Source organism: Apteryx mantelli, chromosome 3 (assembly GCF_036417845.1).
Source record: "Apteryx mantelli isolate bAptMan1 chromosome 3, bAptMan1.hap1, whole genome shotgun sequence".
NCBI classification, from domain to species: Eukaryota; Metazoa; Chordata; class Aves; order Apterygiformes; family Apterygidae; genus Apteryx; species Apteryx mantelli.
This window is the reverse complement of record NC_089980.1, coordinates 100,305,501-100,326,524: the sequence shown is the minus strand read 5'-3', so window position 1 is coordinate 100,326,524 and position 21,024 is coordinate 100,305,501. Positions and strand designations below refer to the sequence as shown.

Here is a 21,024-nt window from a genome sequence, read left to right as displayed (position 1 = left end):
CTGGGCTTTGGCCTTCCCAAAGCTGTTGCTAAGGACCCAAACAATACTTTTGTTGCCTTTCCTTGTTCCTGCTTCAACTAAAATACTTAAGTCCTTTACTTAAGCATTACTGATTGAATGGAAGATGCTAACATGTGAAGATTTACACTGAACAATTTCTCTGCAACCATGAAAGATTAACATCAGTCCAGCCCAACTCTCCATGCTTGGACAGTAATCAACAAGATAACTTTTTCCTTTTTGCTTGAAAGATCCTTCTGTCTCTGCAAGGATTCAAAAACATTTTTGCAAGAAGAGTTCTCTACACACATTCCTCTTCATTTTTCTTCAGTCAGAATCACACTATTCTCCACTGAGCCATGCTCTTGCAATTCAGTCTAACAAGTCAAATTAATGGCACTGTTAAAAACTGCAAAACAAGAGTTTTGTTTTCCTGAAGTTCCTTCTGAAACTTTCGATGGAAAATTTTTGGCTTTCTCATGTGGCTCCCAACCCAGGCAGACATATGATCTTGAGGCACAATTCTTCCCTATTGTTCCCTGTCTGCTGGACTATAATATATATTAAGAACCTAATGAGAAGAAAAAGCTTAGAGGACCCAGAAAAAAAATGGCTTGAAGCTGGTTGTATGCAAAAGGCTCCATGGTACCTATGACAATATATAATATTGAATGACTACCAGCTTCATCCTGCAGATTTAGTTTAAATAAAAGAACTTCATGCAGGCTGCAAGGTTTTCTTGTTACTAGACGAAAGGTGAATGGAAGTTTCCGTATTTTTACAATAAAGCCGTTACAGTTCTCAATTTATGCATGTCTAACACTGTTTGGCAACTACTGAACAGGAGGAGGAAAAAAAAAAGTAAGATTCTGATGCAGTAACAGTTCATCATACCTGGACTCCTGCAAGCAGCAAAGCTGACAAATTTGAAGCTTACTAAGTTAACAAAATGCTGTTCTGAAAGACTGAACAATGCTTGATGAGGTGGTGATAACCCTGGCCAAAGGAAAAAAGTTAGCTGCCCTTGTCCATTGTGGAGTAAGAGGAATAGGTGCATTACTACGTGATTTTAAAAAGTTTTCAGTAATTCAAAAGAATACACATACAACATCTTTTCTAAAACACCTAAATTACAATGAGAATCAATATTTTAAGATGTTAATGGTATTTAGTCTGCGTGAATGAACAACTACTTAAAAAAAAAAAAAAAAAGTTAGCCGAGAAGCCTGAGTTCTTCCAGAACATCTCAGAAAAGCTTGTGTTCCAATACTTGAGAACGAGGAAGCAGGACAACAATGCAACTACCTGCTGCTACAGCAAAATTACACAGAAAGGTCAAACAGGATGCAATCAAAACCGCAAAAGAATTAGTCAGAGGCACCCTAGGAGAGATGACTATTCAGTCCTGCTTTCTGGATAAGAATACAGTTTGGTTAATAAAACTGATACTTCTGCAAGATAACTCAATTCAACAGGCTAAATATGGATATGCAAAACTCGGTCTATGTTAGAGCAATAGTTATTCTTTCACAATGCTGAAAGACTGAGAGTGGCTGAGAGACAATGTCATCTTTAATGAACTAAAACTAAGAAGAGGAATAGGGGATGCAGAAGTCACTTGCATCCAGTATTAGCATTCAGTAAAGGAGTCATCATGGCTCAGGGTAGCATACCTGCCATAAGAGGACTGATGAGTTCATTAAGCTGTCACACAAGTGAAGATTTCTAAACTTACACCACAGTGGGTTTACTACTATACAAGCTAAGTAATCGTTTAGTGGTGTAATTTCTCTTCTTCACAGGGGAGAAACTTGCCAACACTGAATGGTGGTCCTCTTCAGATCACTAACAGCCAATGTTGTCTGGAACAACTAACTCAGTTCAGTGTATAGTGTATACTGCCTGGTTCACAGCCTGTTGGACTTCTCTGTTTGTAAGAGAATTGTTGATCCTCCAGATCTGCCAGCTTTGCTTTATGAATGGAAGAGCTGATGTTCTGCCCACAGCCTGTCACACACCTGGCCAATAAGCACATAAACAATTCTAGTTCTACTTCCTCATCTGTTTAAAGATGCCTACCCTACGTGTTCATCTTAAGCCATCCTCTTCCCACTCACTTTCAATTACATAATCCTGCTCCCCCCAGCTTTGCAGTCTGGCCTTCATAAGCAGATTATACTATTATGCATATCCCCAGAAAAAGGAGTAGTCTTGTGCTGCAAAGGAATGTCTGACTATCAGGTCAGCAGAATCCAGAGAATGAGCTGGGAACATCCTGTGCTAGTATAGAAAGTGCCAGGTTTCAGTTCAGCCAGCCTGGCAAGGAGAAGGAGATTGCAAGAAGAGATGCTGGTAGTGAGTTTCTTTACCTCCCCATGAAGTTGCTCCAGCAGGGGCTGCTGGAGCCGCTTGCCCAGTAGATGCAAAATCTGGCTGAAGATCCAGAAGATCACTAGATGGTTTGGAAGAGCTGCCAAGGAAAAGAAAAAAGATCTTAATCTTGGAGTCATTTGTCCATTTTGACAACAACTAAGAAAAAAAACTTTTCAGGCCTTAATACTAGAGGAATGACCATAAACACCTGTACAGTGCCAACAATACATTACACCTCAGGATGGGACCTTAACTTATTTCTGTTACTGGATATTGACAGTAATGAATTTGAGACACTAAACTGCAACAATCCTGAAAACAAAAACAGACAAACTCCCCCTGCCGCCCCCAAATCACAGGTGGTTCCTAAGAACAGAAGAAATAACTGCTGTCACTGAAAACGGCTCCATGCTACTTAAATATTTCATTGCATCATCCCAGAAGGTCAGAAATATGCACTTGCCACGCAATAAACAGGCATGACGTAAAGGAAAGTTGGTAAAACTTGGATGACTTAAACCAGCCAGACACTAGCTTAGGAGCCAGTGAACAAAGACTTTTTCATCTGGGACATTTAAATAGTAAACAATGAATCTTGAGGCTGTTCCTTCAAAGTACTTCACCTGACATGCCAAAAAGTTTAATCCAAATTAGTCAAGTCTTTATACTTTTGGTTCAAGTTTAGAGATTTTACATGTCTAGAGTTCTTCAATTCTGGAATTATCATAATGAATAACAGTGGTTTCTTCAGTTTGAGTTGAAAGTAAAAGTTCAGAATTTCTGATTGGTCAGACTTAAATGTTTATTTCTTATTTTAACCATCTAAGTTCATCACATTTTTCTGTGCTTCATTAACTAATTTGAACAGCAAAAAAAAAGGAGTCTCAAATCAGCAGTTCCAGAGAGAGATCAGCAAAGGTCAGCAAAGATTAATTTGGCTTTGTTTTTACACATTACTTCAGTCTATTTGACTAGAAGTTTATGCTGGGAACAGCACAACTTTGACACTTCTTGACGCTGAAAGCAAATTAGAGTAGCCACAGAATTTTCTTTTTTTGGCTAGAGCTCATTACTGATCTAGACTTACAAGTCTATGTAATCCATTCAATATTGAAGTACGCTACTGGTAAAGTAAGCAGAATGTTTCAGGCAAGTCTCCTGTTACAACTGTGACCTTGGCATCTACATCAGGCTCATATCCGCTGTTTAACTTACCTGACTGGAGCAGCTGTAGATGAAGTTGCAAAAAGATCAACTGGAGGAGATGTATCAATACTTTTTGCCGGAGTAGCATTAGGAGACGTAACAGTTGTGGCTGGAGAAGACTGGAGAAATATTTTAAGTATACATTCAATATACCATTATTTCTTCACAAACAACCAGTGCACAGATTCACATATTTAAGTTCAGTTTTGACATCAGGTGTTCTCAATGCGAGCTATTCTCCCGTTTTAGAGAATTTAAGGACAACTGGCTAAGTTTTCAGCGGTCTAGCAAGTCACAAGCTCTGAACATTTGGTTCCTTTGCTAGAAGCCACAAAGAATATGTTGTATTGTCATGGGATATTGATGACTCGGTCAGTGTCTAAGCAACTCTAACTCAGAAGTGAAGCTCATGATCTGGGGTTGCCTTACCTACCTTTTAAAATCCCAACTAGGACAAGTAACAGTTCCTATTTGTCAAAAGTATCCTCAGTAAGTTCCAGGAAAATGGTTTGCTTCTCAGCTTCTCCCTACTCTTAGTTTTGACACCATCCTGGAGATGGGAGGAACAAAATATTTTTGTGGTTTTGTTTCTACATTTGTAAGATTGCTCATTTTGTCCATGAGATAAAATAGTTATTTGCTAGTTCACAACAGCATCTTAGTATATTGATTGTAGCAGCGGTGGGAGAAGAGAAATGTTCAGAAACTAAGTTAAGCATACACATAAAACTTCAGCCTGAAGAGAGTTTAAGAACCAACTGTTACCACTGCTAATGGCTAAGTCCTTGGGAAAGTATAAAAGACAACTCAGCCTACGATTTTTCTTCATTAGCCCTTCCAGTTCTGGAGGTAAGATATATATTTAAAGTATGGCAAGGTCAGACACCAGGGACAGTATATTGCAATTATTCTGTGCTCTTGAGAATCAAGTTACTTTGAAGAGTTTCAGTTTCATTCTAAAACACACTACTAGCTTTGTTACATCATCTCATACACACCAAAAACAACAAGAGTCCTATATTTAGCACTATTTACCATTCTGACTTTTTCCAAGAAGAAAAAGAAAGACAAATTGGAAATATTTTCCTCTTAGCTCTGCTACTGCCATCCCACCATCAGAACTCTGACTGGAGATGGATATAAGTTGTCTAGACTCTCCTCAAACCTTTACTACAGCTGAGATTTGTTTGATGCAAACTCTTCACACAAATTGGGAGCAGTGGGTTACTCAGGGCTGTAAGAACACTGGCTGAATCATAAGGTAGTCATCTCACCAATTGCAACAGTGTTGGACATGAGTAGTTGGTTGTTTCCCACACCCCCCCTTCAAACTAAGGGTGGTTTGGAAGTAGCATAAGAACTTTCACTAGAATCAAGTATTGAACCGCCCAATTCAGAAGTTTTCGTTTAGTTTCTCCTGCATAGCATTTGTCATTAGGCACCAAATGCACTGGTACAAGTAGTTATGGCCTGTCAGATTAGCAAGGAGCTTTCATGAGGCCACTATGAAAATGTTTAAAGATGCACTTTGTCATTTAGGTCCCAGACAGAAGTCTACAAAGCAGATTAGCAGAAGGAAATTTAACTCTTTATGCCCTTAAGATGTTCTGAAGTCTGTCACCTAAACAAGAGTTAGTTAGCACAACAAAAGCCAGCATTTACCTTGCTCAGAGGAGAAGGAGCCCCAGATCTAGGAAAAAAGGGTTTGAGATAAGTACACTTTTGGAAACTGTTTCCAGTCATCAAAACTCACGCAAAAAAGACCAAAAAACTGAGCATGACAGTTTTCTGAAGATCTCTACAATTCCATGCCCTCCCCCATTTCTCAAACTTCCACACGTCATATTAGACAAAGACTGAAAATTATTGCTTCAAAGCTTAAATAAGTCTTTTAAGCAAGTTGATACCACAGGCTTATTCTGCCTTTTAAATAAGCTCTACTTAATGTAGGAAAGGCAGAAATGCATACCAAAGTCTCACATTAAGGCCTACAGGAGCCAATAGGAAAGAGTTACTGAGGCAAGATGTAGCCAGGCTGTATAAATCCTGTGACAGTAGCAGAGTAAGACTGATATGGAAGCAGTTATCTAATATAAGACTTCTGGGGATGCATCAGTCAATTTTCAAAGTACATTGCTCTTTTAAAGAAAGTCAGGTTACTTTAAAATAATGAGATTTAAAAGTATGGAAACAGTTAGTTGTAAAGTTCAAGCTAAAAAGTCATTCACATGCAAAAAAGTCATACTAACACTAAACTGCAGAGCCTTAATCATAAGTTAGGATGTACACGTCAGTGCATTTGTTTGCTTTCATTACTGTGAGGTATGAAAATATTGCTACACATTTTTACAGATGCTTTGACTTAAGAGATGAAAACTTACAATGGCACTGACTATGGAAAGAGAAGGTGAAGTTAAAACTTCATTGGTATTGAACTGGGGTCTGTCCTATAGGTTAATTCAATTGGATAAATCTTGGAAGCTGTAGTACTGATTAAAAGATCTGGAGTCAAGACAGAAATGACTAAAAATAACTCAACAGCTATATACAAAAACAAGTAACAACTTAGGTGCAATTCAATGAAAATATCTATTTCTAATTGCTCAAGCCATCTAAAAAAACCATAATCATGTCTGCATGCAAGTGACACATAAACATCTATACTTACCCTTCACTAAATTACAAGGAAAGCAACAGCGAAAGAAAAAAAAAAAAAGAAAAAAACCCACAGTTTTAGCTTAATCTTTCCTAGAGTTAGCCATGACAAGTATCTAGCAAGAGAACATAAAGCCATCAGAAAACAATTCAATTTTGAAAATGAAAGTCTCTGCAGCAGCAAAAACCAGTTCCTTCCAGGAGTGTTCGTTAAGCCACAGTTAATTTTATTTCATTACGGAAAGCGTCTAGATGTCTGTTTCCATTCCCCCCACTGCTTTTGGTAAGCATGCCATTAAGACAGCTCTGAAAAGGTAAGGAAAAGTCTAATCTTACCACATATTCTTTTCCACGTAAGCAGCAAAAGCAGGTTGGGGGAGATAAGCCTAAATATCAGCTAGTCTCAGACTACGTTTTGCCTTATGTTTTCACAATATATACCTACCTGTTGCCAGGTTTTTTTCCTTCCAGTGAGTTTAGATGTTGCTCAAGGGTCTCCATAAGACTGCTAGGAGCCTTGAAAGCAAAGACAAAAGATACGCTTCTAAACACATCACATTAAACTAGTAACTTTAGAGATCCAGCACAAACTTCCCTGACATGCATGCTCATGCTGTTACTTTATTTATGACACTGTGAAAATAGTGGATTTCCATGCTAGAAGTATCCAGGAAAAGAGAACTTTTGAAGGATAATATTAAGTGCTCAAATTTGCAGACAGAAAACATTTAACTCTGCTAAACAGCGTCTGAAGCCTAAAACCAAGATATGCTCATCATGCTTTGAGTTAATGTTAAAACATTGACAACAAGGCATCCACTGGGTTAATTAATAGTAACAGGTTCAAGGTCATCTGTTCAGTTTTGCTTTTAGCCAGATCTCCAATATGTCATTTACAACCAAAGGGTTCTATAATATTTGCAGTCTAAACAAAACAAATCATCTCCCTAACCCCCACAAATCTGTTACCTTAGTTTCAAGGCTCTCAGCAGCACAGAATCTTATGGCTATTATTTGTTCTCAACATTAAACTAGGCATAGGTTATTGAGCCCAGCAGCTAGAGTAACTCAAAATTCAGAAAAATTATTATTTTGGGGATTTACAAAAATTAAGCTTTTTCAAGTCTCACTAATCTTAGGTTTTATTTTAAGCAACCTTTTTGTGGCCAGGCAGTATCCCCAGGCATGCATTTGCTGTTACAATGGCAGTTAAGAAAAGTAGTAGTAAACACAAATGACACTGTCTTTAACAACTCCAATATAAAAATAGCGTCCAGATAAGTAGAATCCTGTAAGATCAGCAAGCAAGGAGGAAACCCTTGAGAGCCACCACAGTAGCAAATAATAGTAAAATTTTATCATCAGGGTTACCGGTTCATCAATGATAGAGTCTTTAAAAGGGGAATTCTCTTTATCAGTGTCTTTCAGATCAACCAGAATTCCTGACAGCAATACCTACAGTGTTTTCCATAAATAATGTCTTTAATTTCAGGATATACACATGCACCAAAGACATCAGTTTGCCATGACTGAAAGTGGAATTCCCACTGCCCATGTGTACAGTACACTGAAAACTCCAGTTGTGCGGCTGTGTTGGATGCTTCAGGATGCTCAGTACCTGCTAGTGCCAATGCACAGCTAAGTATATTTAGTGTATGGAGTTCACATATTAATTTTGACATTAAAACTGAGCAATAAAGTAACTCAACACATGCCGAAATTCAAAAGCTCAAAAATTCCTTAACTGATGAATTGGGTTCAAACATGTCGCATGTACATAAGCAATGCAGAAACAGCTTGATTGTTACTGCTATTTTATAGGCATGTTTACTCATTTTGAAATAATGCAAGCACAAGCAAGAATTAAGTTAAACACAAGTGACTTAGTTGCAAGAATTCTCCAGCAGCAAGAAAAAAAGATGACCAAAGGCTCACATCCACTAAAGAACAGATTCAGACTTCTACCTATTCTAAAAGGCTATATCAAAAGCAGCAAGCTGTGCCTACTTAAGTGTGTAAGTAGAAAGCTATGTTTCAAAAACGTCCACTATTATTTCCTCTTTGCAACTGCAGTTCTATACTTCTTAACTAACTTTCCAATATACTATTCAGAGGTTTCTTAAAAGCCAACAAGCAAATATGAAACTCACCTAGTAAACAGAATTTGTAGAGGCAGCTCCAGAAAATTTCTACTCAGATATAACACTTTGTAAATTAAATACTGTATCCAATTTGCAACTCTGAATATCACTTAATTTCTTCTAGACACTGCTTCAAAGTTAGCTTAATCTTTTGGTCAACATGATGGCAGAAACTTAGATATGGGTTCCCCACTAGCTATCTGGGCAAAAACTGCTATACTTCGAGAATTGCTTATTAAAAATGAGCCAAGCTCTCTAACAGCGAAGAAGCTTCCAAAGCCTTGCAGTCAAACTAGAAAGACCAAAGACGGACAGCTATCAACTTCTATTTCAGCTCCACAACTACTTTTTTGGATCTGCAGAGTATGTGGACCCACCAAACATCAACACATCCAAAGTTTCTTGTGGAATGCTATTGCCTATTTCAATGACTTGCTTTAGGCATTTAGGATTATCATCAATATTTCAGCTTTATTAGCTGAAATTACTATCATATAATAATTATATATGATTTATTAGCTGACAAAATTTCAGCCTTATTGGCTGAAATTCAATTTTATTATTCAGCTTTTATCTATTTCACTGAAATACACTGCCTAGGTCTTAGACACAATCAGAGATTAGTCTTAGGCAAGTGATTCCCACACAGACTCTGGGAGAATACACCTATGAGGGACTATTTGAGATTTAGTTTTGATATCAAATGCAGGTGTGGCAGTTGTGGTATCAAAGTCAGCAATTCCTGTATTATAAAGAAGCGTAGTAGAGTAGCAGTCAGCATCCTCAGAGGAGCTTGCTCTGGCAACTCAAGTCAGATGAGAGCTTTTGCAGTTAGCCCAAATTGGGAGCTCTTGGTCAAAGTGTTGGTTCAAGAGGTGAAACACAGACCCCCACGTAGCAGTAACTATGGTGTCACTGAACAACTGTAGCATTCACTGCTGTGGACCAGGGCTTGTGTAGTCCTAGCAGGCAGCATTTCCAGAAGGTTGAAGCAACACAAGCAGAAGCAAACAGAAGTGCTACAGGAATTTACAAAGCATATTTCATTAACTGAGCTTAAGCTGAATTCTTTTGGTTCAAGGACTTAGTTCATGAATGATTGGATCTTGTTAAAAAAAAGGAAGAGAGCCCACTAAGTAAAGAATTAGCAGAACACACTACTTCAGCTATTTAAGAATTATTTGGTATTTCATGTACTACTACTCCAAGAACTCTAAGCTTTCCACAACTGAAAGAGATTGACACAGGCTTTGTAACCCTGTAGCATCTGAAACCCATATGGATTAAAGCCCACCATCTTCACATCAGGTCAGGGCTTCAGAATTTTTAATTGGCTTTTTAACCAAGAGAAACACTATTTTGATGCTATTTTAAACCAGACTTTCAAGAGGTTTTACAAAAACTACACATTCACAGGCTAGTAACACTTAGGATTTACAACTGTTAAGCAGGCTTTGATTCCAGTTTTACTGGCATGAAACATGCCATGAGTGCAAACTCTTCAGAACAGACTTTCTCCTCCAAGTAAATACCTTTTGCACATTAAATGCAAAGCCAGACACTCAAACCAATTTGCAATTGTTACTGAAGATGGACCAGAACAGAATTTAAGCATTACAGCATTAATGAATCTTGATGTTAAAGTTTTGATACATAATGACAGAGGTTCAGCAATCAAACCATGACTTCTGGTTTTAAACTTCAAGTTCACTGTAGCTAAATCAAGACAGTAGTGCTATCTACCACTGCTCTGAACTTCATCTCTGGACAAAGATAATGTCAGAATGAGATCACATGGCAAGTCACAATACAAGTTTTGTACAGTCTGTTGTCAAAGACAAACTTGTCCTATAAAGCAGGGAAGTCTGCCCTTTAGCAAAGAAAGGGCAAGATGGTACATTTTTCAACTACATGTTGGAAGCCATTAAAACAGAAGTTATTCTACCAGTTTTCAAAAAAAATTTTAAACAGTTTTTTTTTTTCTTTGCAAGTTGAGAGGGCTTTAAGGCATTAGGTAGTGCCTACCAACATTTAGATTCCTGGTATACTTTTTGATTACTAAACTTTTAATTATTACATAGATTTAAAGAGACCAAAGAGAGGCTTACCTGCGTAAGATCAGGGATATCGCCTTTGTCAATTCCAACTTGCTGTGGATTTAAAAGAGATTGCAAATCATGAGTGTCTTATTTCCACTGCAGCAGGCATTAAGTTTGACTAGAACTGTGGAATACTCTTCAACCTACAATACACTTTGTCTTTAAAAAATTTTAAAAAGGAGAAAAAAAGAAAAAAGAACCCCTCCCTACAAAGTTAGCATGTGCAGATGCCCATTTTTTCCAGAAGCCATTCCATTACTTTCAGCAACTTGAAGCAGTCTTTTTCTCAGGTTCTCCTCCACCCTGGTAAAATTCATACTCCCTACTGTAAAATAGGCAGGGTTTTCTGGTCATGTACTACTGTCTTAGAGAGCAGCATTAGTGAACTGCGATAGAAGTACTACCCAGACACTTGACTATGCTAGTGAACTGATTTCTGAATTCAGCAGTGAGCAACTTCTAGAAGAGACTGCTGAAAAAAGCTAAAGCACAAGTCACTTTGTTTTCCCTGCCCTTCTCTCCTATCATTTCAAGTACAGCAAGATGAGGTGTCAGTCTGCAAATTTTAATTAGTTGTCCTGTTGCTTACCTGTTGGCTCTTCGTAGTGCCTGTTGGTCTAACTTTTGTAGAAGAGCAAACTCCACATTCAGTCATCCTGAAGTATAATCAGAATAATCCTGAATCCCCTGTACTGTAAAGCTGACCTATAGGTGCCAAAATTCTCAAAGATCTCAAGTCTCCAAGTTATTACTCCCTGAAGTCCAACGTTCACATCAGACATTACATGCTGTTCAGAAGCCTAGCAGTTTCCTTCAAATAAGTAGGTACACTACTAAAGGCACAAACTTGCTATCTAGCTCATTGTTGCTGCCCTTGATAATGAAGCATGAAATATGGCAATAAGTTCATCTTGTGCCTGGAAGCCAACCACCTCAAATGACAGCCCAGCAAAACAGTTAATTAACCATGTAATATTTGCATTATCCCTATAGGAGGATGGTAAAAACGACCAAAAGTGGTAAAATTTCACATTGCAGGTAAGAGCTTGTAGTTGGCTGCAAAGACTTAAGAAGGAGACTTAAAACTGTTACGCTTTTGCTTGTAATTGCTGTATTTTCCTATAATGTCAACCCTGCCCCAGAAGCATACACTTATTACAGCACTTCCAAGAAACACTGTTGTGGTTGAATTCCTGTCACCTGTTAAATTACCTGGAAAGTTGACGCTGGCTGCGCAGCAGAGATATGCTGAAGGTTTAAGCAGGGCTTACTAGTTCAAGAAGTGCTGAACAAGCAGATCTATACTGCCTCACATTTACACATAGCGAGTCAGATGCTTGACAAGTTTAATTAATATTTTCTATCAGTGCTAAAAAAATTCACATAAGCTTAAATGCCAGACTCCAGAAGACTGGAAGTCACTTACCTCTGCAACTTTAAGAAACTCTGATACTCTGGTCATTCGAGTAAGAAATCGTTTGTAGATTTCAAGAGCATCTTTACATTGTCCCTTTTTCATTTCAAAAAATTTCTCTAGAGAAATAATTTGGCAAATTTCAGTTAAGGAATCTTACATATGTATGTGTGCATTTATCACAACTCTAGTTTTCAGGAAAATTATGTTTCAAGAATACTGCGCTCCATTAACATTTTTCTACTTGGACTTTTTCTAGTGGCTTTCCCAGTCATTAGTAGAAATTAGGAGTTTGGCTCGCTGAGAAGCTAAATAATTATACAGACTGGAAAACTGCACCCAAAGCAGTCATAGCATTTCATGTGATGTAAACTAGGTTTTTAAAGACAAATGGTAAGCAGATGAAGTATCTACTAACCTTGAAATGAAAAGTAATTAAGGCTATTTAAATGTATTTAGACATTTCTTCCCCAAGTTATCCTCACATCAAAGAACAGTACTTTTTCCACTTTAGTAACTTTCTAAGATTGGTTCACCCTGAATATTACCAAGGAAGACCGCCATATACTTCAACCTGAACTTATGTTTGAAGTAGCTGTAAACAATGAAGTCTCAATCCAATTGTTATGCCCAACACATTTGTACCTATTCAATCTTTCTATGCCTATAGTTCAGTCAAAACACATGGGAGTTATATTTATGAAATTTCTCCATAAATTGTTGTAACACACCAAAAAAAATGTCCAAGTTTTACAGTTCAAGAACTTAATTTTGCCTGTGTTCAGTCTTTACAACCTCTCGGATTCTTCCTGTTCTCGTTGCAGCCAGAGTTTTCAGTCAGTCATGCTAGCCAAGGAATTGAGTTTCTACCTATCTTTACAGACTTGCTGAAGTGCTCTGAAGTTTTAACAGGTGAAGCCAAATTTCTACAAGGTCATTTATGTCAAACCTTGAAATGCTTTTTGCAGTTTAAGACAATCCTGCTTTTAGAATTCATAACAAAGCCTTCTGCTTAAGGTGTGTTACACTTTTGATCACTCCAAGCTTTCTGCACTTCAGAACATGCTTAGAGCCTTGTATATACCTTGTAGTCTGAAGGCAGATACATGTTAGGTGAGGATCCAGCCATGGCAATCACTCTTTCAGACAAACTGGGAAGGCTATTCAGGAGGATGTTACTTAATAAAAGGCTACTACATAGTACATATAGCAGAAAGAAGAACCTGGACATTTTGGATGAGCAATCAAACAGCAAAAGCTGTTTTGCTAACCTCGCAAGACATATTATGCAAACTCACACAGCACTGTACTTTTTTTTTTTTTTTCCTGCAAGCACAGACAGGCTCAGTGCCTTGCAGTAGGCTTCTTAACAATTTTATAAGCATATGACAATCCAGCTTCAGAGATAAGCACTAATTTAAAAGATTATGACTGTGGCATAGAGTTTTTCTTAACTTTCACTTCCTAACAGGACAGTCAAAAACAATGTATTAAGTTTTAATGGAAAAATTAAAAAAAAAAAAAAAGTAGATTTGAAACTCATTTTTCACTTGCTTGTGTATGTGAACTATAGACAACAGGGTACTTACCTAGTAAGTTAATAACCCCATCATTGTAGCAAGCAAAAAGTTTGATAAGATCTTTAAATAGAAGCATGAATGCAGCATTTATGACGCCATTTGTCAGTTCATTTGGATGAACCTACAAATAAAATAACAGTTATTTAGAACAGCTTTACTGAATGCAATCAGAAGTTTCAGCCTGCAGTAGGAATCTGATACTGTTATAGATGGAATCAAGCACCGAATGCAAGTTTTTGCACAGAGAAATCAAACACAGGTAGCTTCTGTTTCTGTTAGCAGATCAAGGGTCACTTTTTTTCACCACTTCAAAACAATACACTACAGGAGAGGAGTAACCCCATCAACAGTAAATGTCTTCGCCTCAACTCCTTCACCCATCACACAAAGGTGGAAGGCAGAGAAGCTGTTAACAAAGCTCTAAGGAAACAAGCCTGAACAAAGCCTCAGCAGTCTACTACATAATACAGTTGAGTTAATGAAGTCAAGACCCTTCCAGTTCTCCTACTAACTTGAGCAGAAAATAAGTGCTGGTTTATTAAAAAACAGAAGAAGAATCTTTCAGAGACCAGTATCACAATTTCTAAGTCGTTTAAGTAAGAAAAATAACTAGGGAGACCCTATACTTCTAAGGCTTTCCTCCGAAAGCTGTAGTGGGCCCTCTTCTCCCAGCAAGGAATGTGTCCTTCTGTCCACACAGAACACAGAAGAACCTCACAATTAATTCCTTCAAAGACCTCTTTGCAATGTTCCACTCTACCTCCTATACCAATTCACTCCTGGTTTTGTCCTTAATTTGAAGTATATATCTCACTGACATTAATGAGATAGATTATAAATATCTCATATACATTTGTATTTCTATGAATAGTCTAGACTGAAGTTTTCAGTCTATTCAGCCTGCAATTAAAAAACTGGATGACATCTTTGGGGAAGCAAAACAATGTACATATGGTATTTAATGGTTCCCCTTCCCCCCCCCCAAAAAAAGTTTGTTGCCAAAAAAAAACGGGGGGGGGGGGAGAATGCTTCTGTCTCCTCATTTTGCTTTGCTTTTTCCCCCACTGATGCAAAAAAATGAAAACTCCAAGCTCAGAGTCAGCATTCCCCAAGAACCCTCATTCCCCATTCTGTTTCCCTACCCCCTCTATAAGAAAATCTGCATCTAAGCATTTTGTACATATAGGTAAGTGCCATCTTTCACCTTACCCTGCCTCAGTGGGATACCAAAAAGGTTGTGGGGTTTTTTTGCCCTCCAACTTAATTGGATGATCAGTAAAGCATTACCCGTGAGAAGATGAAACGTTAATTTCAACGCAGCATTTAAGTCACTGCCTAGTGCTCATGCTTTGTTTGCTGGGTGAACTTCAATACATACATCAAATTCAAGTAGTGCATCAATTTGTTCCTGTAGTATTGGCATGCTCTTCAGTAGCTTCTCTGGAGCCATTGTTCTCATTACACCATCAGCTCTGCAAGAGGGAACACAGATTACAAGCCATGGTGTTCCTCCTCCACCTACCCCCAACTGATTTGTTGCCTGATCATAAGCTTAAAGCTGCTGTAACCCATTTCAAATATTTGGAGCACCATCTGATTCTCCTGCCTCCCATAGCACCACAAGAGTTGGCATGGTAAATACTTCATCCAGCCACCCTCCCCAACAGTAGGCAAAGAAGGGTTCTGTGTTAGAGTAATCAACGCAAGAGACTGATCTCTTTGTAGACAAAAGACAGCAAGATTTTAAACAGCTTGACAAGAAATAGTATTGCAGAAGTAGTTAAAGTGACCAATAGTCTTTATGCATGAACTTTAAGTATAACTAATGACAAGTCATTGCTAGGAGTACTTTTTAGTCATGTTTATGGTCACTGAAGACAAACTTGATAGGTTTTCTCCAGCAATTGCCACAGCAGACGCCTGTAAATCCCGTGACAACATAAGTCAGTGCAATCTTTGCTAAGAGCTTACCTAGCTTACCCTAGGATACTTTTCTGAGTATTCTTGGATACTAATTAGTTATCTTACCCTTCATAAGACTTCCACTGACTTTGACCTGCCTTGATGAGTCCTGAACTATCGCTCCAACTGGACCATGCAACAGTCACAGATGCGTAGCATTCCTTATGTGCAGCCCACATGTCTTATAACAGTCTTCATGTATGCCTGCTTTTGCGTCTGAATAATGAACCTGAATATCTGTTATGAATTGCCCCATTCTGGCCACTAACGGGTATAGTATCTCTTCTTGGGGAATGCATACTACCATTCTTACTTACTTTATGCTATACTGTGAGGCAGCACCTTATTCTGAGAACCAGAAATACCATACATAGTAAGGCTTTGCATGAATGTATAGCAAGACAGGAGTCAAAGGATTTTTAGCAACCCAAACTTATGTTTATGTAACATGAAGTGCTTGAAACCACTAGGTGAAAAAGAGAATTTAAGATGCTAAGACTACAGAGGCCTGCTGGACCAAAGCCTGTCTAAAATATGAATCCACCTAGATATTAGTCTTCACTATGAAAACCTCTTAATGATTCATATTCCAGATAGCTTAAAGAGATAAATATTCTGGTCCCTATTACTGGAATGGCATTTTGAAAATACAACTTGAAGGGACTCCAGCTACACAGTTAAACTACCAGAGTAGGTCCTATTTGTCTAGCAGCTTGAGATGGTAGGAGCAGGAGGAAAATCCAGCAGTGATGTCTGTGTCAATAGCTCAGAGTCCAAAGCCACAGAATACACTGAAGCCACCAGAACAAACCCACATGTAGACTCATTATTAGTAGAAAGAATATCTTTAGTATGCAATGAATTAAACTACACCTTCACTGGGTGCTAAACCACTTGCTGTGTAGGTAATGCTTCAGCAGAGATAATCTAGAGCTATGGAGGTCCCAGTTACAGGAGCTAAGAGACCAAAAAAGATGTTCTGACAAATACCAACATACTACTCTGAGGTAAGTCTTTTTGGGGAGGATTGTGGGAGTTTTTTTCTTCTCTTTTTTTCTTTTGTTTTACTTTTCGTTTTTAACACAACCCTTATGGGAAGCAAAAATACTAGCTTATAGCTTATTCTGTTGAGTTTATAACTGTTTGCTTTGTTGCCTCCTAAGAACTTCAGCTGTCCACTGGAATTTTTCTTCATAATCAGTCATAACAGATCTAAACTATGTGTTGTGTTAGGTATCTATATGGAAATGCAAAGTACCATGCAATCTAGCTGCAAATTGTGATAAAAATAGGGAGACGCTGTGACATCCATAGGCAATTTGGTATAGAAGAAATTCACTTTTAAGCTAAAGGGGAAAAAACAGGGTGTAATCTTGATATAGCTAGCCCTTTGATATGGGAACAGCCCACTAAAGCTGCTGGAAAAAAAAAAAGACAGAAACAAACAAACCCAGTGTAATTAATCCCTCTCTTGGAATTTGATAGAGGACTCCCCCCTTCCCCCCAAAAAAAGATTACCTACTATTCCATTCTAGCTAAAGGGACCAGCAGCTGAAGCAGGAGAGAGCATGCTTTAAACAGTCTTCATCTCCTGGGTTTTTTTCTTCCCTTACTTTGGCTCAAAGCAAGATGAGCCCGTGACTAGTTATTCAGATCTTTTCTTGGGGAATAGCTTGTGTAGAAAAGATTTGTCTGACCTGGATTCTGAACACTAGTTTCTAAGTATCTTTGGTGAGAAGTGTTTTGCCTAAATATCTTTTGCAAATTAAGTATTCAAGAACACACATAAAACCTAAGCTGTTTACAGAGCAAGTACCAGATTTATCATGCAACTTAAACATACAGCATGGCCAGAAGAAACTGGTTGGGTTATCTGAGTCTTTTTTAAGACTAGCCATTTATTACTTGATCATGCTGGACTAACCATTTTCCTTAGAAATCTGATCTACTGCTGACTTGCTCTCCTAGGTAATCAAACGCTAGAATTTAGTGTTTCCTTCAGGACACCCTAAACTCACCTAACTTCATTAGTTGGCTCTTGGTGTCATGTGTGCCTCCCCCCTCACACTCCCCCCTCCGTTTTATTACTTCAGAGGAACAGCTTTATTCCACAGACATCTTCCTTCTAGAAGTTTTTGTTCCTTTTCTTATAGAAAGTGTCTGGAGACTAATGAAACATCCCAAATAGATTCAGAGTATTTCCTTTCCCAAATTCTACATGCAGTCTCCCTGCAGCATAATTTAATAAGAGTCAGATTTAATACATGGCACTCAAAGCTCTCAAATCTGGAAGGCTTTAATCAGGTGATATCCAATATTTGCTTTAGTACCCGTAATCTTTCTTCTTCCCCATGTGCAATTCTTAACCAACTACAAAATATTTAGGAAACGCAACCATTTTAGTGTTTCGGTGTAGCTAAATAAAGAACTTAAGAGAAAAGTCATTAAGACACTAAAATTAAGCTTAATGCCATAAGCAAGATTTTACAGGTCAGGAAATCCTATCGGTTTATTTATGTAAACTTTGCTTACCCTTTCTTCACCCTTGCAAAGTCAAATGCCATTTGTCTGTAGGAAAATGCTTTTTCATTCAAGTATCTACTATAACGCCTTATAAAGGTGGACATGTCATAACCTGCAAAAAAACAGTTACATGACTTATATTGTTATGCTTGTGTGGAGGTTCTTTAACAAAGGATAACATACAGTCAACACACCCCAGGACTGCGTGATCTCTATTACACTACAGAACTCCACAAACAGAATGGGCATGACAAGTCATCTTCCAGCTTCTAAAGAAAAAGCAGTATTGCTGCATCAAAACAATCTACCACAGCTTTCCACTTCCAACAAATTCATCCTATGCACTAATGGCAGGATTCTTGTGGAAACCTAGTAGTGGCTCCTACACAGTTATGTGATGACATCACTTGATGGCCAAATTAGTTACACCTCTGTTAATGTGAAAAATGTCAGTTTAACAGTTTACACTTAACTGGTACCTGGCTTGCAGGACAAAGATTGATTTCAACTTAAACACTCCCACTATTTTAGGTCACTCCCTCCAACTCTTACATGGATCCTCAAAATCCCCCTGACTAGGTTTATTGGAACAAAGAAATACTGATTGTATTCCTAGAGATTATTGCCTTCTATGAATTGTTACATCAGAAATCTTTAAAGGCAGGCAACATTGTACAAGCAGCCTCAAACTGCAGCAACCTTATTTCAAGGCTATAAAACTTCTAAACACCAGCATTATTACAGTCTATTCTTCAGGCATTTCTTTCACAGTTTCTTCTTCTAAGTCTAAGTTACAGAATTGTGTGCAAAAAGCAACTGATCTTCCTCTTCAGTATGGGTCCCTTTGTGTTACCTTCATTAAAATTCATATCTCAGTTGCATTTTTCCATAATATCTCTGAATATTAAGCATCTCTGCCAACTCAAGCTTACTACTACAGTCTCTGACACCTCATCATCTATGACACACTGATGCGTTTTCTATTAAATGGCAATTTAAGTTTTAAAAAGTGGCAAAAAACACAAAAGCATGTATTTAACAAATTTCACAGTTGCCAAATACCAGTATCTTTAAACATGCACAGCACAACAAACATGGGTTTAATATTTGCTTGGTTTTGTTCCTGTCCTGTGTTACTATTTCTAAGAGATGCTCAAGTCTCTTGGGTGTTATGTGTCCTTAAGAGATGGAGTAACATGGCATTGCTTTGATCTTGCCCATCACTGTAGCGTTCATGTGTTTTGCAGTCAACAAATATTCTCAAACAGCTGCAGAATTAGAAGTTTTCTTTCTTCTCTGCTAGAAAGCTACCAGGAAACAAGCTTCCTCTTCATTAAGTGAAGCACCAAGGAAATTCATGAGCAATTCCAGAATCAGACTGGAAAAGCAGACTTTGTAAGCTCTAGAGAAAACAAGTCAAGCCCTCAACTTCTTCACCTCTTGCTCCCCTTCCAAATTCAGTAGCCAAATCAAAACCAACTAATTCTTTGGGTGTCTTTTTGTTTTTTTCAAATTAAGTGCTTAAGGACAACTCTGAAAAAAATTATGGTGTTCCCAAGTAACCAAATTACCATTTAAGGCTGAGTAAAAACTGAAAAAACAAATGGAAAGTTGCCCATTTCATCCTTAACTCTGTAATAAAAAATTAAACTGATAGCTGACTTGGCCCTGATTTCAACCAGCACCTTCCAAGGGAGTTGCAAAGTGTCAGCTTTTGAGTGAAGATTCTGCAGGAACTGAGAAACACTGTTTTGAAACTGTCCAGGAGTTCCCATTTCACTTTAGTTCCTGTATTCATTGAGTACTTATAAAAATGTGTTACTGAATCCTTCTTACATAATTTACATTATTTGCTCCTCCATTCATAAGAATCAATGCAAATTAGCAATCGTATCTCATTTAGAATCTTGTTAAGATAATAGACACGAGTAGGCCTACCATGAGATCCACTTTTGTCCAGAAAATTGCTGAGGTTGAACAATGTGTTTCTAGATGCCAGGTACTGAATGAATCTCTGCAACACAAAGTTATTTTCTTATCAGAGGCTGTATCTGCAGACTTTGTACCTCCCTAGCAGGAATTTTACAAGTCTAACTCCAGCATATAGACACAAAAATCCAGATTTTTGTCTTAGCCTCCTATAGCTTCCTCAAAACCATTTTCAGCTGTTCATATTCATTATGGTTAGCCTGAACCTCTACTAAACATCCTATCATATACATAAAAACAGATTCTGTGCAAAGTACTACATACATTGTTGAACAAGCAGTAAGAATAGCTAATTCTGGAAGAGATTTAAGGAAGCACAAGATTTATCTCTTTGCAAAGTAGCATATCCATACTGGTCCCAGACTTTTCGCTTCAGCAGCCCTCAGTTTCAGCCAAGCTATTTCAATAATGAGTAGGTCCCATATCAAGTATTTGGATGAACAGACCAAAACAATTAAGGAAAGCAAGTCAGAAAGTTGGTTGAAAATTTGGAACAGAAAAATTAGTCAGGAGCAACAACTTACGCTGTCATATCAGAGAAATTCATTGCACAAAAACATTTGGTATATTGCCAGGGAGAAATTGTTTCATTGTCATACTCAAGCTCTTCAGGTATGCTTTTTATTTTACACAGACACACCAGTCTATTTAGGTCAATAATAAGCAAGGGCTAGGAAAATGTAACTGAAAAGATATCGAGTTGAATTTACAAGTCTAGGAAGATTTTAATACTAATACAGAAAGGGCAGCTATTTGGATGGCAGTGCGCATATGCTAGAACAACAACTTTGACTCTCACTAATCTTAAGTCTTTAAGGCCACAAAAGGCTATTAATACCAGAAGCAGTCACCATGGATATGGAAGGCAAAGAGAGAGATAGAGAATCAAGGATGCTAAAGCAGTGTCAGAGACGCCTTTTCTTCTTTTTTTTTAAATCAAAGTTCTCCCTAGAAGATTTTGTCAGTCTCTGACAGAAGTCCCAGGTAGTCTTTCATCCTGCATAGCTCTGCTTTCAGATGGCGGATAGGATCTGTCATAATACTGAAATAGGTTGCTGCTTGCTCCTACACTACAGCTAAGT

The 21,024-nt window shown here is 37.9% G+C and overlaps 1 protein-coding gene across 1 annotated transcript in view; it reads right to left on the bottom strand.

The window, feature by feature from the left end:
• The window catches only part of SNAP91 (synaptosome associated protein 91), a 74,013-nt gene that overhangs the window by 33,489 nt on the left and 19,500 nt on the right, over window positions 1-21,024 (bottom strand). Inside the window, exons 3-12 of the mRNA XM_067294818.1 lie at window positions 19,892-19,967; window positions 17,963-18,065; window positions 14,847-14,940; window positions 13,478-13,589; window positions 11,901-12,007; window positions 10,484-10,525; window positions 6,680-6,750; window positions 5,242-5,269; window positions 3,589-3,698; window positions 2,370-2,470 (exon numbers count right to left, since the gene is read on the bottom strand). Of these exons, the coding sequence (XP_067150919.1) occupies window positions 2,370-2,470; window positions 3,589-3,698; window positions 5,242-5,269; window positions 6,680-6,750; window positions 10,484-10,525; window positions 11,901-12,007; window positions 13,478-13,589; window positions 14,847-14,940; window positions 17,963-18,065; window positions 19,892-19,967 (844 nt within the window). The remainder of the gene's footprint in view (window positions 1-2,369; window positions 2,471-3,588; window positions 3,699-5,241; window positions 5,270-6,679; window positions 6,751-10,483; window positions 10,526-11,900; window positions 12,008-13,477; window positions 13,590-14,846; window positions 14,941-17,962; window positions 18,066-19,891; window positions 19,968-21,024) is intronic.